The sequence below is a fragment of the Columba livia genome, chromosome 16 (assembly GCF_036013475.1).
Source record: "Columba livia isolate bColLiv1 breed racing homer chromosome 16, bColLiv1.pat.W.v2, whole genome shotgun sequence".
Classification (NCBI taxonomy): domain Eukaryota; kingdom Metazoa; phylum Chordata; class Aves; order Columbiformes; family Columbidae; genus Columba; species Columba livia.
In genome coordinates, this window is record NC_088617.1 from 6,608,181 (window position 1) to 6,626,818 (window position 18,638).

General features: G+C 44.2%; 1 protein-coding gene across 16 annotated transcripts in view; it reads right to left on the reverse strand.

The window, feature by feature from the left end:
* ZBTB46 (zinc finger and BTB domain containing 46) overlaps positions 1-18,638 on the reverse strand; it is a 46,905-nt gene that overhangs the window by 14,288 nt on the left and 13,979 nt on the right. For 15 of the 16 annotated variants that reach the window (XM_065032222.1, XM_065032231.1, XM_065032228.1 and 12 more), the window contains 2 exons: positions 15,514-16,483; positions 3,294-3,572 (listed from right to left, as the gene is read on the reverse strand). In XM_065032222.1, the coding sequence (XP_064888294.1) occupies positions 3,294-3,572; positions 15,514-16,483 (1,249 nt within the window). The remainder of the gene's footprint in view (positions 1-3,293; positions 3,573-15,513; positions 16,484-18,638) is intronic. The other variant, XM_065032232.1, reaches the window with a different exon arrangement.

Below are 18,638 nucleotides of genomic sequence, written 5' to 3' on the forward strand. Positions count from 1 at the left end.
CCCTCCTAAAACTGTATTGAAATGAATTTTAATGAAAAGTATTTTAATTCTTAAATCAGAAATCAAAAGCACTTTCCTTCAGTCAGCTTTGTGTACAGATGATGCACTGGTTTAGCAGTATTATATGGATATAGTATTCTCTGACAGAGAAACTACTGTGGAAAACAGAAGGTAAAGGTTATAATATCTCGTTTAAAACTGCATCCTAAATCTTAGTTTACCATGTACAAAAATTCCACGCCAAACTGAACAGCTTTAACTCCCTCTTGGCGAGGTTGAGCACTGTGTAAAATGTGTTCCTCAAACATCCAGCGCCAGTATAAATTATTGGCTCCACTGAACCACCAACTAAAAATAACGTATTAGCGGGTTTGCCCCAAAGAAAAGGGCTCTGTGTACCATGTAATCACTTGGCCAGAACCTTCAGAGGAATTGCTTCTATAAACAGTTCCAGTTGCAACAGGGTAAACAGGAAAAGCCAAACTTAGACTTATAAAAAAGTATGCAATGTACTGTTTGAAATGTGGAAGAATCGCCCCAAAATCTGAATATTTAATGATTTTTTTTATTTAAAGAGAAAACAAGGATGTAAACTAACCAACTCATTCTCTAATGAACATTAAAATTCTCGTTCTCTTGATTACACTTGGCAAAACCAGCTACGGACATTCAACGAAAGCCTTTGAGACTTTTGTAGATGTGGTGTAACCGTACAGAACATCGGTACCAAAGTTCAGTATCACCAGTGAAATAAGACACACGTTATTAACCCAGGGAGCTCAGTCCAACAGCATCGCTGAGCTGGAAATCAGCAAAGAACAACCCGCTTTTACAGACAAACCATGAGAACATGTGAAGATAAGGAAAACTGACCCTCTTATATTTATTGTCTTATCTGAAAAATGACCCCAACACCCAACTACGCAGGTTCAATAATTAATGGGACCCAAGGCGACCTCAGTGTTACCCATGAATAACTGACACGTATTTTTTTCTGCAAAACCTGCATGTTCTTTAGGCTTCTAACAAGCATGTGAACGTCACTCTTGATCACACACCATGAATGTCCTAAATCCTCAGAGCCCTTGAGCTGCAGGTTATCTGGTGTTGCCCAAATGGCAAAGATATTTACATTTTCCCTTCTGATTTTAATTTAGTTTGAAGCAGTTAACTTTAAAAATGCTGCACTTACATCCCAGTGATAGAGCACCCACCACACACATCCCCGGCTTTGCTTTCCACCGGCGGAATGTGAAGTCATTTCACAATTCATACGATCATTACAATATCCAGTGAATTAGGAAACAAGAACTTGGGGTAAAACGCAAACCTTGGGGTATCCTTTCTTAACTTTTACAACAGTACAAACTACATGGAAGAAAAATAAGAACTTGTAATGTGTGCAGTGACTCTGAGAGTAACATCCCCTTCAGAAATGGCTCATCAGAATTGTAAACATTTATAATATACTGTTGGGATCTGTCAACCTCCATTAAGTCTTTTCCTCCAGAAAAGAAAAATAAACGTGAACGTGGCTCCTTGAGTCAGTTACTGTGGTGCTTTGGAAGAGAGAACCAACACGAGCCAGCGAGAGCCGTTAACAGTAGAGACACACTTCACACTTCTGAAACTCAGAGACCGATCACTTAAAATTACTGAAATTAGCGTTTCCTTTACAATTTGGACAGATTAAAACTGTGCTGCTTTTGTTTTTTTAAACAAAAACATCTCGCTCGCTGTGCTGCTGCCTGCTCCCCCCACCTTTTTTTTTTTAATATAACCCAGGACTTAAAATGACTCAACATCCTCAAATTGTGTTTGAAGAGAAATGTGAAAAACACCTACAAAGCTCGCACCAGCATAGACTGTGCTTTTACATCTCCAGAATCCTCTTACCACTTGCTTTACTGTTGTTTCACATGCTGAAAATCCTCCTTAAACTTGATGTCCTACTGTATTCAGTAATCACCACTTAAAAGCAAGCGAGTCTTCTATCAGAACATCTTTTTCAAGTGATTAAAATAAATTACTACCTGTGAATCTGAGTACGATGAAATAAAAGTATGTCCCTTAACTCCTGATTCTGTGAAAGTCCCCTTCGCAGGCCACAGCCACATCCCGTCCTGGCACGGGAGCCGCAGGGCGGGCCAGCAGTCGCCTTCTCCTCTGACACAATTTGCTTCCATAAGCATGAGATAACCAAAGCTTGGCTGAATTAAATGCAAGTGACAGTGAGGGGACTGGAAATCGAGGACCTCAAATCCAGGCTGGAAGGACCTCCTGAGTCATCACACCCCTTGATGATCTACCACTGACCCCCCCTTTTACATCTATCAAGCTTTATCTTAAAACCAGTTGGTCCTCTGCCTACACCACGCCTGTTCCCAAACTCCACTTCTCAGCTGCTCAGGCAATCTCTAATTTCTAGCCCAATTTTATGACTGCCTTATATGCATTTGTCCTTACGCCAAGTGGTCCTTCAGCATTTAACCAAAATCTAAAATCCTCCACCCAAGAGGATGACGGATGGATGGAGAGCAGCCCTGTCATTGCTCCAGTTTGTCGTGACAGACGGTGACACCGCTGATGTCCTGTCACAAGGTGCATAAATCCCCCCGGCAGTCACAGCTGGATCCCGGCCCCTGCCCGTCCCTTTCTTTGTGCACTGAGAATCAAACTGTTTTACAACTGCAATGAACAAAATACAAAAGTACGCTGAAAAATAAGCTACCCACAAATAATGGTACGTATCAGCCACCTCCAACAGATCACCAGGAGGAAAACACTCATTTCCATGAGCGAGTATAGCAAACCAATCAATAGCTGCTCATTACTTAGCGAGAGGTCTGAAAGTAAACAGCGAGGAGTCAAGATCACGCGATCTACAAAATCACAAGCGTTTCTGCAGACACAGGAGCAACAGTCAAACCTCCTTTCAACACCCGGCACTTATGAATTCAAAACCTTTGCAGCTCCTTCTTCTGCCATAAGGACTCAAATACTTTGTGTGTTATTTGTAAGTACCATTTTGCAAACAAGTAAAAGAGAAATCTGAGGAGAAGTGCTACACTCACTGAATACTTCTTTCCACAGCTTCAGCAATTAATGATGAAGTTGGATCGATACCAGACAGAGGTTTCTGTGTTTTATGGGAAGCAGGATTAAGCAGGACTTAAAACTGGGTATAAACACATTGGTGACAAGAAACAAGCAAGTGACCTGTATTTTCTTCTCTCTAAAGATTTCACTTAAAGTACCAATAAACAAAAAATATATAAAAAACACAAACTTACGGGAGAGAGAGTGCGTGCCTTTGGGTAAGTACTCAAACAGCAGAGAACTATCCTCTCCCAGCATGTCGGCTTTCAGCGACAGCAAACTGTTCTTACTCATGAGCGCGGCGCGCAGGTTGGCGACGGCGGCCGCCTGCAGCGCGTCCTCCTTGTCGGGGGTGTGGGGCTGCGGGCCGTAGCCATCCCCTCCCGCCGGCCCGTCCTCCGCAACGCCGAAGGGCTCCGGCTGCTCCGCTCTGCCATCCGCGCCGCCGGGCTCCGTCACCGCCACGTCAGCACCTGCGCGAGCAGAGACGCTGTTAGAGATGCGAACGGACCCATCCCCGCGATGCGGCGCACGGACCGCGCGTGTCTGGCTAATACGGTGTGTGGTTTAACCCGAGAGGACAATACAACCAAGCAGCCGCTCACTCACCTCCTCCTCCCCGCCCCAATAGGGGAGAGAATCGAAAGGGATAAACTTGGATTGAGATAAACACAGTTTAATAAAATAACAAAATACTAATATGCTACTAGTAAATATATATATAAAATAGAAATAAAAGATACTCAAGGCAATTCCTGGCCAACTCTGTCCACACTGAGCAGCCAGTCCCAGGAAACCACACCCTGGTCCCAAATAGGGAAAAAAAGGGAAATGGCAGAAAGGCTCAGAGGCCTTTGCAAAGCAGCAAACAGCCAAACTAACTGTCCTGAACCAAAACCCCACCAGCTCCGTGTGAGAGAAGAAGTATCACCCAAGAGCAAGAACGCCCCAGAGAGACAGAGCAGGAGATCTGGGAAGGTCCCGACTCTCCTTAAATGTGAAGCTAATGGGCTGGAACACTCTTATTGCTCAGTCTGGGTGTCAGTCAAGCTCTGTCCATCCATCCCCCTTCCTCACTGCCTCACACCTGTGGGCAGAGCTCGGAGTGTCCTCGGCTCTCAGACCAGAGCAATTAAAAACATTTACTCTGTGCTGGGGTGTTTTCTTGTTCTCAAACTAAGTCCAAATAATGACTGTGCTAACTATGAAAAGGCTTCTAACTGCGTGAAGAAAATTAACTCATCTTCAGTCAAACCAGCACACATGGGTCTGAATAACTGAGAACTTGCCACTGCCTATTGTGGCCTTATTGTCACTTTTCACGAGAGTGTCATTTCTTACCCCCTTTTTCCAGAAGTCTGCAGATGGACACGGCCGTTCGGAGGCTCAGCAGAGAGCAAACCCACCCAGCGGGGGCTGTTCCGCAGCCCGTGCCCCCCCGCACCCTGCGCTTCTGCCCCCGACCCATCCAGACCTCAGTGCCCCACGGAGAGACAGATGTGCACGGCCTCCCCCACAAACAACAACCGCATAACACTTCATTTATTTAAAGATTTCAGGATAGTCTGCTAGTACTGACATTACTTTCAAACATTTAAGTGCTGTTTTTTTCATCATTTTAGTCTGGTAGTCCGAATTCTTCCATTTCTTCCCTATAATGAAAGCTTTGAAAAATCCAGTCATAAACAGCCTATAACAGCAGACTGATAATTAGTATAAATTCCATGGGATCATTTGCTTGAATAATAGAGAGAAATCACTGGCTCCCAGTGCATATCACAGGATATGTTTTATACAGAAGTGATACAGTTGATAAAACAAACAAACACAAGCCACCACAGCCACCTTACAACAGAAACAGCAGAAAAACGTAACACACTATTAACAAAAACATCAGTCAACCCAAACGAAAATGAAAAAGCTGTAATAAGGTTAATTCATCCCTGTCAAAACACCGTTTGCTTTTATGGTTTTGAGAGGTGTAGTTAAAGAGTCTCTCTGTTTGAACTTCGACTCTCTTAGAGTCTTCAGTAATTTGTGTAATTTTACATAAAGGAAAGTGACTCTTACACTTCTCTGTGCTCATCATCTACAAAGAGACCTGTTACTCCGTTTCTAAGGTGCTTTAAACTAATGGCAATTACCGAGTCCAAAAAAGAGCTGATGTGCCCAAACCCCAACTGGGGACCCGGCAAATGGGGCTAAAGCTTCTCCACAAACAGCCACCTTCGCAGCATTTGTACTATCGAGATGTAGAAGGGAAAAATTCAAAGAAAAGACATTGATAGTGAGCGATCAGATGGAAAAAGAGGCTGTTTTGCAGTTCCTGAACATTTTATTGCCTCCTGGTTCAAACTATGTTTAAAAATAGTTAATGCAAGAGGCAGGTGAGGCTAACGAGGACCCTGGTGCAGCGCTTACCTCTGTAACCTGGCAAACGGCTCAAGGAAGAGCATTAATTTATCTCATTTCACAGGTGGTAAGTGGTGGGGAAGACACGGTGACTCCTCTGAGGTGTCTGGCCGGCGGAGCTGGGGTCACATCTCCCAGCCCAGAGCACATAATGGTCCTTACCAGGTTCAGACCCACTTTACTGAGCAGGACTGTACCGCTGGCACCTCTTGCCGCTAACTTTTCCCGCTTCCTTTAAAAAACAAAAAGCCTCAAAGCAAACAATGAAGAAAAAACCATGATTAGCAGAGTAACTCCTACAGCTCGAGGTGCAGGGAACACCCAGGGCTGGGGCTGCAAACAGCAGCAGCAACGACAGGAACTATCAGAGCTGCTCTCTTTGAAAATCAAACCTTTTTCCCTCCTCTGCCTATGCTTTACTTATATAATCTCATATTATTAGGAGAATTCAACTCCTTTGAATTTTTACATCTCTTCCTTCTGTCACTATTAACAGGTATACGCGTTTTTCTAGATAGTAACTACGCTTGCTTTAAAAACAAACATTTCAGCATAATTACAAGAGTTTACAAAACAGCAGCTGTTTCAAAAGGCAGCAAAGAAAGTAAAAATTCTCGCCCATTAAACCAGTGACAAAACAGACGGCTTTATCAAACCAAAACCATGATAACGCTGCTCCCCTGCCCCCCAGCGCCGGCACGGCACATCACGGCAAATCACAGCAAATCAAACACCCTGTGCCAGAAAGGCTGTTTGTCCACAAAACGGTGTTGCCAAATAGCCGGGCAGGCAGTAAATCACCTTCTGTTTTCCTTTTTCAGAGCCAATTACAGATGCTGATTGACAGTTGCCAGAATCCGCCGCTGCCTGCTGCACATCACCGCTAATTGCCAAAACACACGCAGATTAATTGTAACCGCAACAAGACATTAAACGTTCCTCAAAAGCCAAGATTAGAGACAGACAGTGAAATACAGCCTTTAGAGCTTCCAGTATTTATAGCTGATGTAACCTAATCAAATACACATTAAGGCAAAATAAATATCCACTTAGTCACAGAAGTATCAAAATACTCTCACTACAGCAAAACCCAAAACCGGACAAAGTTCCTCTTCAGGGCGCCTCCAAAACCACTTCTCTCTTTTCTCTGGAAAACAGCTTCTTTTAACACGATCCAGCCAAAGAATTATATGAATCAAAAGCATCCGTCACTGCCCAGTAATCTAAACTGTTTACTACAGCGCTTCAACAGTGTGTAAACCAGGCTTAGGAAACGAGCTGCTGTTTGCAGCGACTCCGTCCACCCCTCCACAGCTCATTTTTCACACCGGCCCCGGGACAGCGAGTTAAACACGGGATTAATGCTGCCCCGCAACACTGAGCTCATTAGGCTCTTTAGCAAATAATTATTTTGCAGTTATTCTTTTACACCAGCCTACTTTCCGAAACACAGAAGCTTTAGAAAAGCTTTATTAGTTTGCTGACTTGGATTAATAATTCGTTTTTATTATTATTTTTTATTTTCAAATGAAACAAAGGGCCTATTTTTCACAGTTTTGGCCAACGGTACCTCCATGTGTCTCCGAAATGGTTCTGGTGTGTGGAGTTATTCTGTCCCAAACATTTGTCTTTGCTGACTTCATGTTGTTTCTGGCACCATGACCTTCCAGCAGATCATTCCTCGCCCTCCTGTGTCACTTTTAGCATGGTGGCAAATGTCATTGTTTTTGTTTACAACAGGACAGGCAGAAAAAGCAGAGATCTCAACAGTAGCACCTTCTCCCACCCCCAAAACCCTCATTCCTGCCCCCTCCCCTGCTGATCTCCCAGTTGCACCAGGACTACACAGAGTTGTGAGCTGAACTTGAGACAGGAACTACTATTATGTTAAAAATAAATCTGGTTTATTAAAATAAAAGTTATTTTTAAACCCCCATCAGTTCCCCGATCCGGTTCACGACTCGGTTGCACAGATGTTTCACCGGAACAACTGCAGGAGAGCGTGGGGGTGCAATTCGGCACCAAGGGAAAGTGGGAGCCACCTCAAAGTTTTTCCTTTCAAGGACACCACCAAGTTATGACCCAAAATGAACCCTGCTGGAGAAAACTTGGTGAAGACAAAGACTCAATTTTCTGAGGCTCTTCTACTTATTTGTGTCAAGTCTCTATACAGATCTGCATGACTCTATACAGATCTCTATACAGATCTGCATGACTGGGTTGCAAACTGGCTTAAGGAGAGAGTGGTAGTCAATGGTGCGGAGTCCAGTTGGAGGCCAGTATCTAGTGCAGTGCCTCAGGGGTCAGTACTGGGGCCAATATTATTCAATATATTCATTAACGATTTAGACGAGGGAATAGAGTGTACTATCAGCAAGTTTGCTGATGACACCAAGCTGGGAGGAGTGGCTGACACGCCAGAAGGCTGTGCTGCCATCCAGAGACCTGGACAGGCTGGAGAGTTGGGCGGGGAATAACCTAATGAAATTTAACAAGGGAAAGTGTAGAGTCCTGCATCTGGGCAGGAACAACCCCAGGTTCCAGTATAGGTTGGGAAATTACATATTAGAGAGCAGTGTAGAGGAAAGGGACCTGGGGGTCCTGGTGGACAACAGGATGACCATGAGCCAGCACTGTGCCCTTGTGGCCAGGAAGGCCAATGGCATCCTGGGGTGTGTTAGAAGGGGGGTGGTTAGTAGATCGAGAGAGGTTCTCCTTCCCCTCTGCTCCGCCCTGGTGAGACCCCATCTGGAATATTGTGTCCAGTTCTGGGCCCCTCAGTTCCAGAAGGACAGGGAACTGCTGGAGAGGGTCCAGCGTAGGGCAACAAAGATGATTAAGGGAGTGGAGCACCTCCCTTATGAAGAAAGGCTGAGGGAGCTGGGTCTCTTTAGTTTGGAGAGGAGGAGACTAAGGGGGGGACCTTATTAATGTTTATAAATATATAAAGGGTGAGTGCCATGAGGATGGAGCCAGGCTCTTCTCAGTGGCAAACAATGATAGGACAAGGGGTAATGGGATCAAGCTGGAACACAACAGGTTCCGCTTAAATTTGAGAAAAAACTTCTCAGTGAGGGTGACAGACACTGGGACAGGCTGCCCAGGGGGGTTGTGGAGTCTCCTTCTCTGGAGACATTCAAAACCCACGTGGACATGTTCCTGTGTAACCTCACCTGGGCGTTCCTGCTCCAGCAGGGGGATTGGACTGGATGATCTTTTGAGGTCCCTTCCAATCGCAAACATACTGTGATACTGTGACAATAGATTTCATCTAACGTTTCAGAGATGATGTTTCTTGTACAAGTTTAGGCTTGATCTTCTTACGTGCAAAAGGCATAATTAATCTTTAAACTCACGGGGGAAAAAAGCACTTTGATTTTGTAGTGTTTTTTTCTTGGGAATAAAGAAAAAAGGAGCATCAGGCTGGTGGAAAAATGACAATCTTTGACCAGCTACTAAAAATACCTGTGAAGTTTGCATTTCCTTGCCCACAGAAAGCCTTCACAAGCAATTCGCACCTTTACTATTTGTTAAGCAAAAGCCAGTGCTCTCACATACCATAATATTTACACAGAGAGTCGATGCCATGAGCTGTATTGGTTTTGATTAACACTATTTTACAAACATAGTAGTATACACACGGATATAATAAATGTGCGTAGCATGCAGAATAAGCTCTGATTTCATAACTCAGGAAACTATCAGGCAAACATAGATATCTAACCACGACATAGATGATAATGAAAAGCTGCCTGTATGTCAAAGACTGCAAGATATTTTAAATGAATCCTTATGGAACCAAGAATGTGTGTCTTTCAGGCTGCACTTTCCCCCTCCTCTGTTCCAGGTCCCAGTCCCACCAGAAGGTGCTTTTCAAGCCTCCAGCCATAGGATGTTCATCACAGATCTATTACTGACAGAATTGTTCTCCTCGATACCTCTAGAACAGCATTTCTAAAGTAAACCAAGCTTGTTCTCCTGCAATATGATCTGGTTTTACATTAATATTTCTGCAGTGGTGTTCTAAAAGCATAAATATCTCTCCACCTTTGTTTTCTCCAAAACAGTAATAAATGTACAAATACAAACTGGAAAATTCCCTCTGTTGCTGCATGTATCTGGAAAAAAAAAGATCAATTTCGATCCTTTCCCTGTAATATTTGTTTTTCTACCACCGAATCAAATTCTGCAGATATTTTTCCATGGTGTGTCAGCAAAAGGAGCTCCTGGCCCCAAAACCCGGCTGCTTGTTCCTGCCCTCACCTGTTCACGGGGTCACAGAGTAAACCTGGCCAAGCTGATCCACGCAAACAACAAAACACCGAAGCTGAAGAAGGGGGAAACAGTTACACTGGATGAGTTAGCTATTTTTGAAACTATTGTAAATTAGAATAATAAAGTGGTCCTTGCAGGAGCAAGAATGACTGGCCAGTGTAGAAATACCGTAAGTCACTGTTTTTCCCCCAAATATACAGAGATATTAAGGTTGCCTGGAAGCTTAACCTCTTTTCCTAAGTCTGACAGCTCTGGCAGTGAAAGGACTGAGGTTGTTCTCTGCCGCACATCTGCACGTGAAGAGACACAAACACGAAGGGACAGAAATAAACCACTCCAGCATCACATTAAATAAGAACACTGGTACTTGTGACAGGACAGGACGCCGAGTGACAACCTTTGAAAATCCCCGAGAACAATATTCAGCTTTCGAAATAAGTGTCTGTAAGAAATGTACGGAAAAAAATATGTATCCGAACACAATACAGCAAAGTTAGGGTTTGGGTTTGATTCCTAGACACTGGGTCTGAAGAATGAATTCCTCCTGTGTTTTCATGAAAAGGGACACTTCAAATTGGAAAGTGAAAGTCCTGAATGGTGATGATTGCAAAGTAGAATTTTTTTTAATGTTAAAGTTGTAAAACCTTCTCAATTTTTCACTTGTCATTTCGGTACAGAAACAAAAAGGGGGAAAAAACTGAAAACGGGAGGTGTGTAAAGGTGAGTGTGGTGTAACCTGGGCACAGGGAGCAGATAAAATAGCGAGCAGGGCACTGAGGAGGGGAAATGCCTCTGATTTCTGGGGTTAAAGCAGATTAACAGAGTCAGGGCTGGTACCACAGGGAGGAGGAAGAGGAGGCGGCGGCTTCAGGAACATGGAATGTGGGGTGGGGAGGAAACAGCCCAAGCGGAGCTAAAGCTGGGTCAGGGTGGGACCGTTTCACAGCCGGGGGAGCCAGGGACTGTGTCTGGGGCTGAAGCAATGATTTGAGTCTCCACACTTGAAAACAGCCCAACCTAACCTTTAACAACAGGAACTACGAAGAGCTATTCCTGCAAAAGCTGCACCCTAATATTTTCATCAGCCTGTAACTGTGGTGATACGGAGAACCTGAATTATTTACTGAGTGCTCTTCCCTGCGTCCCTCTGAAGCCTTGTGAAATACAAGCTCCCAACACAACCCAACTCGGCTCTGCGCTCACCAGCAGCTCCAGGATCACAATCTGCTCCCCAAAACCGAGGCAGAGGAGGGGGCAGGAAAAGGCTGATGGCACCGGCTGCCTCCAGACATCACCCGAAGCTGGTCACAGGCACTGAAATCCAATGGTATCATTGGAAAGTGATGAGCTTGAACAGCTCCTCGCCACGAGGGAGGAAACCTGGGCACAATTAAAGGTTTTGATGGAGAAATATTAAAGGAACTTGGAAGTCTGCAAAGCCAGAAGGACGTGGTGAAGTCCCATCTGCCCCTCCCATGCAGGTCTGGGCTCTTGTGAGGCTCTTCTTACGGAATTTCACCACACACAACCAAAGTGAAGCAAAACGTCCCCAAGCTGTAGCGTCTTTAAAAACGACTGTTCTGTTTTGAAAAGGATCAGCTTCACTTCACAGTGAACTGGCACACAAAAATCCCCTCGCAGCTTTAGGGTGCAAACACTCTGAAGACGTGTGGGAGTATTTCCTTAGAAATAAATTCCTGAGTCATAACTACTGTGTTTGAACTGACACATTAATAAAACCATCAATAAATTCTCCAAAAGATACCCCACCAAGTGACAGAGCTTTCCATTATACAAAGAGGCAAAAGCAGCAACATTTACCAGCTGAACAGCTTTTCTAGTACAGAGAACTGTCCTCTTTGGTGAGAACATTTAAATACCACCCAATCCTGCAGTCCAGGCACTCAGGATGTGTAATCCGTAAATCTTTATCCAGCAGTGTTAAAGGAACAGCACCCTAAGGAAAATGAAGATGCTCACGACAAGACTACTTCTGAATTTTGTAAGCATCTGGGATATTAAGACTAACAAATAGCAACATATTTCTTTGGAAAACCTATGAAGTGCAAGCAAAAAGGTTAAAATAAAAGGCAGACCTGTTATTCTGGCAGGTCTGTGGAGGAAATTCTTCTTGGCTCAGTTATGAAGAAAGTCATTATTTACAAAAGCCCATCCTCCAGTTTACGTTGGAGAATCGCTGTTCCAAGTTAATTTGCTCGGTGAGGAAAACATATATATGAATGTTTCATACAAGGAATGACAGACCGACATCCTCAACAACCCAAACAGGATGAGAAAGAAAAACCTGATGTGTTTTATGCTAAACAGAGAATCCAAATTAATAAACTGAAACTAGCATGGGAAGACGGTCCCCACTAAGCTGTGTGCTTGACTGCTTCTCCCTGCAGAAACAAGAGCTTAATATGTGCTTGGTTACCATCTCCACCTAGTCTGGATTCTATTGCAGGTCTTATTTGATCATTCTTTCCCGGAGGAAGAAGATCCACTCTTCAGGGCACACACTGAGAATCTCGGCTGTTTCCATGAGGTTCCATTACAAAAAGTTTCAGTGCCTGCAATGAGTTTCTTTGCAATATAACATACATTGAGTAATCCTGTATAACACAGGAGAAGGGGAGTATTTTTAATCTGTGAACTGTACTGCCTCAAATAATCACCAAATTAAAACGGTGATGCAAGGGTTACTTGCAAGATCCACCTTGCAAAATGCTGAAATGCAACACTGCGTGCAGCAAGGACAAAACGAAGACCTGCCACAATCATGGAGGAAGACGCTGAACTTTTCAGATGGACTCTCCCAAATCAGCTTTTGCGTTGCCGAAGGTCTGTGTCAGTCTGCCAGTACAAGGGCACTTCCAAATGGTACCCAAGTTATCCCACAAGGAGGGCTCTCGGAATTAACAAGCAGTATCTTCAAATTGCCAAATGGGCCAGTAAAGTGAACGAGCCTCAAAGAACAAAGAGTTCTAGGAAACTTTTCTTCCTCTTAGCTACTTATGAGAGAACATTCAACACCCATTTCCTCAGCAAGCGAGTACCTTTTCATCTTGGCTACGAACAATACAAGACGGGGACACTTCTAAATAAATAAGGTAGAAAAAGAGCCCTAGCCTATGAAGTCTGTCTTAAAGAATGAAGCCTGACACCACTAAATCAAAGACAACTGCAAGCTGAAATTTGAACACATCCCAAATACTCATTACACAGTGCAGACAACTGCCAGTATCCCTTTACACGCAAGAAAAATCAATTTTTCTACGTGCATAGGAACCAGGTGTGCAGCACCCCTAGACTAGTTCTGAATTGCAGCAGGAGAGGGAAGAACCTGGGGTACCAAAAACCAACCTGAGCAGAACCCTGGAGCTTGGGGACCCAGGAGACAGAGCAGTTCACAAGGGGACAGCTCCCACCTGCTGGAGATGGGAAATATGAATGCGAGACCCAGAGACCCTACACTGCCCGTGGGGACCAGGACAGCGAAGGTTTCGGGTAGCGGGGATCTTTCACTTCACACTGAACGAAAAGAAACCTCACCAAGCGCCCAAGCCCAATTTCACCCCAAGCACACACAGGCTGGCTGCTGGCAAGATGTCCAAGTGTGAACTGAAACTGTGCAGGCACAGATCTCAAATCCTTTGAAACCAGAGCAAAATAAACCCCCCAAAGACAAGAAAATTTCACCTCAAATACACGCAGGGCTCCTCCTGTCCAGGGGAAGTGCACAGAGACACTCCGGGCTGTGAAGTCCATACGTACCCATCCCATGAGCTCAGCCCCATGGTGCAGAGAAATGTCCCTTTCCAGCTGGGCAGAAAGGAGAACTTAATCTCTGCTCACCTCACACGTGAGAAACCATAAGCAGCTCAGCATGCAAACATCCCCTTGCTCAGCACAGACACTTCCAGCAGCCCCTGTGCCTCTTCGGTTCTGACATTCCTCCCACTTTGGGCAATGAAAAACGTTGATATTCAGTTTTTCCTTTTGCTTTACCAGCACTAGTGGAATATTGAAGCTACTCCCCCAGCCACCGCCATTGACCTTCCCCATTCCCATCATCAGAAACACCCCTTTGACTGGAAACCGCATTTAAGTCGAGATTTAGAACAAATAATTCAATAGTGCCTGAGTCAACAGCCCAAAGCATCTTCCTCTCATCTGCCAACAGCTGTAAGAAAAACGCCACTTCTTAATTCCTTAACAATTAGGAAGAAATGATCAAAACTTCAATCAGCTTCCAGTAACACAACCTCCTACATTTTGCACTGTTTTCAATAAAGACGTTCAGTCTACAAGCAGTTTGTTAACGTGACCAGGGCTGCAGGTCTGTTCTGCAGTCCCTCCAGCACGGCTGGTTTGATTCATCCACCGTCCAAACCCCACACACCTCCCAGACAGCACAGGTGAGAACTGTTTTTATGGGATGCCATAAGAGTAAAGAATATTTGCGTGTGAATAGTGTAACAGGCAATCCATGCTGAATCTTCCAAACAAGCCTGAAATACATGCATTATAAAACCAGGATTCGCCATAAATCACTGTTATCTTAAGTTATCTCACATTTTCCTTCTTACTGACATTGTTTAGATTTTATCATCAGCCAATTAGAATAATTACATGCAAGCTTCCTGCAGCAGATAACTGTAAGACATAATAAAAGACATAATAAATCTAAAGACATTTGTAGAGAGTTACCCGTTCAATGAAAACCACATTTAAACTTCAGTATATAAGCAACTTAAACATCCTTTTTCAGCCCATAAAGACTCCTCAGACTTGCAGTGCTATTTATATTGCTCTTTTCATCTGAATTTGGCAACACAAGGGTATATAATCTCACAAACCATTCTCTTGGCAGACTTGGGCTCTGGTATGCTCTGAAACAGTCTAACAGCACAGACTCAGTTCTTCCAGTCAGCTCGAGGGAGTTTAATACCACACTCCTTCAAATCCTTCGGAAAAAAACACCCAAACTCCTCTATCAGTAGCATTCCTCAATCTATTAATTGCCAGTGATTCATTAATCAAACAGGACAGTTTTCTTGAGACAGAAAAATAACTGCTGAAGATTCAAAAGAAGTCAATAGAACATTTTGCTCCCTGGCTGTATACTTTAAAAGCAGCCACTCATCTCAGACTACAAGTGGTTACACATCAAAATACATTTTAAGCCTTAGTACATAAAACCCACATTATTCTTAAGAATACCAAAGATTTATCTTGCCATTAGCAGCAACAAGCACTGGTGGATTTCTTACACATGAGAAAGGGACACCTGAATATCGGGAAGTACTACAGGTAGTATTATTAAGATTAAATTACACCTGTGTGTGGTGTAATTACATCACCAATACACTGGGCAAGGAAAATTCTTCAACCTTGACACCAGTTTGCCCACCTGCTAAAAAACAGTCCAACCTTTGCTCTCATTAATTCCAACAATTAGAACGGTGTTTTGGGAGTGATTTAGGCTATTGTTATGTTCAAGGCCAAAACAAAACTATCAATTTCTTTCCCAGGGAACCAGCCTGCGCTGCTGTGACGCTGAGGACCAGCACTTGGCTCTTTCGAATCGTCTGCAACACAAGTTTCTGCATTTTTCAGTTTCCGGCAAGCTAATTTATTTCAGTGACTGACAACATCATACTCTAAACAGATCTAATTAACATTTTTAATTTCAACCACAAAAATATTGGAAGAACGACTTACTCGGGTCTCGACTGCTGTACGGCCATCCTGAGGCAGGTAGAAAAGACGGCACTGGAGAACTCGCCCGGCTGTCATCCTCCACTTGCTGCGTGATGTGCCGCACAGTTTCTTTATTTTTGCGGTTCTTCCTGCGCCCGGAGGGCTGCCAGCCATCCCCGACTCCCTGCTCCGAGAACGCGCTCTGTATTGCACTATCCTTCGCAGAATGCAGTTCGCCCCCTCCATAATGAGACGGGGAGACCTGTTCCTCTTTGATCCGTAAAGACCCATAGCCCATGTCACTAGACCAAAGAGACTGGGACGATACGTCTTCGTGGCTGTCTGGTTTTGGTTCTTGATCCTCTTTTCCGTAACTGCTGCCTCCCTCGTGGCAGCTGGCAATGGCTGAATCCCCAGAAGAGTTCGCTGGGCTCGTCCGCCGAGCTAACCAGGGAGAAATGCTCCTGCCGGCCACCACGGCCGAAATCAGAGCATCTGTGCTGCTGCTGGAAGGGGCTCCGAGTTCGTAATCGACGACGTCGTCCGAGGCGTCCGACTTTATGCTGATGTCAAGAGCCGCTTTGATGAAGTTGTGACAAGCCTGTACGATATCCGTCATCTGCAGGTAGCTGGCAGCTGACATCACCTCAATGACGTTCCTGCTGGTCAGCGCCAGGTGTGCAGAATACATGAAGTCAATGATTGCTTTGAAGCCTTGTGCGGTGACAATGTCCAGGTGGGTGACCGTGGCCTGGTCGGAGGTTTTCTGTACCTGGCAGTACAGCGTTTTGAAGTAGCGGCTGCTCCCGAGCAGAACGTTTTTGTGAGCTTTAAATATTTTCCCCTCCACGATAATGCAGACGTCGCAGAGGATGCCGTGTTGTCTCTGCTCATTAAGCTCACGCAGCAGATGACGATAGTGGGAAGCAATCTCCATATCTTCCTTTCGGTTATTCATCTGGAAATCTTTGTGCTTCCTCTTCCACAAGTCCTGTGTGGGGAAGGAAATGACAGCATTACAAAACCCAACACAACCTTACAGACGTGTTTCTCAAAGACTGAGACAAACCCCACGTTGTACCAAATTAAGTAATAGGTTCATCTTGAAAGAATGTCACAAAATGCAACTACTGCCTAGAAAGACTGCACACTCATTACACGATGCAGCTTATTGTTGCCAGACTTCAAATAATTTAAGTTAAAAGGGACTAGATTTTAGGCTCAGCCCTCCAGGGGCTCATAACATCCCAAAGAAACATTTCTTTAAATTACTACTGACTTGTCAGAAAAACCTGTCTTAAATTATTTGGGTAAAACAGCTGTCGGTTTTTACTGTTTGGGTTTAATGAAGTTGGTTTTGAAAGAACTACTACACTTGAAACCGTGCTGACGGAGACAAACTACTGAAGAGCACAGTTTCCTCAAGGGAACACGCATGATGTGTAGCACAGTGAGCATGTGAAACCCTCTCACAGCAAAAGCCAACTGAAAGCAGCTATTTCCCTCACTATATTGCTGTTGAGGGCTATAAATACTGAGTTCAAGCCACAAGAGCAATAGGCAAATCCAGGACCGCAGATCACAAAATCCTAAGTCCCCACCCCAACTAAACTGGCAATAGATCAGAACTATGAAATTTACATTATTTGAATCTTAACTACTTAAAAGCGCAATATTTTTAACTTTACAATAAAATGTTTTATTTCCTTGGCTTTATAACTCCCAGTTCACCCTACAACCATCCTGAGATACTGGGTAGAGAAATTCTAATAATCATATAAACATTCACGTTTAGAAGGGATGCTTACAACCAAAGTAACGAAGCATCCATCAAGCTGGTAAAAATTCACAGAACTTCTGAACTCCTTTCTCTCAAAAAACTTGTATTTCTTCCAATATAAGATGTTCCAACTGTAAAATTGAATTGGGTCCACATGTCAACATACAACTGTAAAACTGGTATGTGCTGACAAGACCAAATCCTGAGTGTAATTATGGGCAGGCGCACACATCAGAAGCCTGGATTTAGGCAACTGGGGTTTGCTGATAAAACCAAAATCACTGCACTTCTGTGGTCTTGTGGTCTCAAAGCGTATATGGTTAAATATAAGCACTGTCAGTAAGGAGGCTGATGTGAGCCTGAAGCAACTTTCTAACATAGAGTTCAAACAGAAATGCAGTCCCATCTGCTCAGACCAGTGGGCAGTTCTGGGACAGCCATGATTCAGAGGTTCCTGACACAGGCAAGTGGGTTCCTCACTGTGAAATACAGACCCCTGAGACCTCGGCTCTGCTGTTACTATCAGCTACAGCAGCGAAACAGCCGCAGTTTGGGTTAGAAAACCACCTCTGAGCCCACAGAAATCAGTGCGGCAGGACCTCTCTCCTGGAGAGACACCTGCTGATTCACGAGTTCAGCTTCAGCAAGATGGGCTGCACGAGCTTCTCGGGTTCCACAGGGACGGAGCTGCTGCATCCACAAGCAGCAGAAACGCTCGTTTGCAAGACCTGGTCATTGAGAAGCATGTGATTCCCTCAGAAAGGAAGGAGCATCTTCCTGCAACACAAAGGGGCTGAACTCGTGTTCATCTGTTTCAAATCCATACAGCTTTTCCGTTGAATTGAACATCGAATGCACAAAGAAGCCAATCCTTTTTTTTAATGTTTTCTTTTTTTAATTTCAAGTGGAAGATGTCATTAACAGTGTAGCTCTACGCTATCTGAACAGCACCACCTGTTCACCACCGGAATCTTCCTGGAGACCTCAAATCAAGTTCTCACACAGAAGACATCACCACCTCAAATAAATAAAAATCAAACCAAGAATCAGAGTCGGGAAAAACAAACATTTTTTTAAATCATTTTTTCAGGTGTTTGGCTTGACAAGGTTGTGCTGGCAGCAGCTCTAACCCGGGCTCCAGAGTCTCTGCCACTGCATCCCAATGTCTCCCTGTTTGAGAGAACCGCCTCGTAAGGCAGAACGACAGCTCAGTTTTGTCCTTACTCCAGAAACCACCACTGCATCTACTTTTAGGAGCTGAAGAGTCAGCTTAGTGCCCTCAGGAAATACGAATTGCCACATGGGATAAAGTGAGTTGTCCATCACCAATCCTGTCTTCAACAGCTGCCATATCCACAATTCGGAG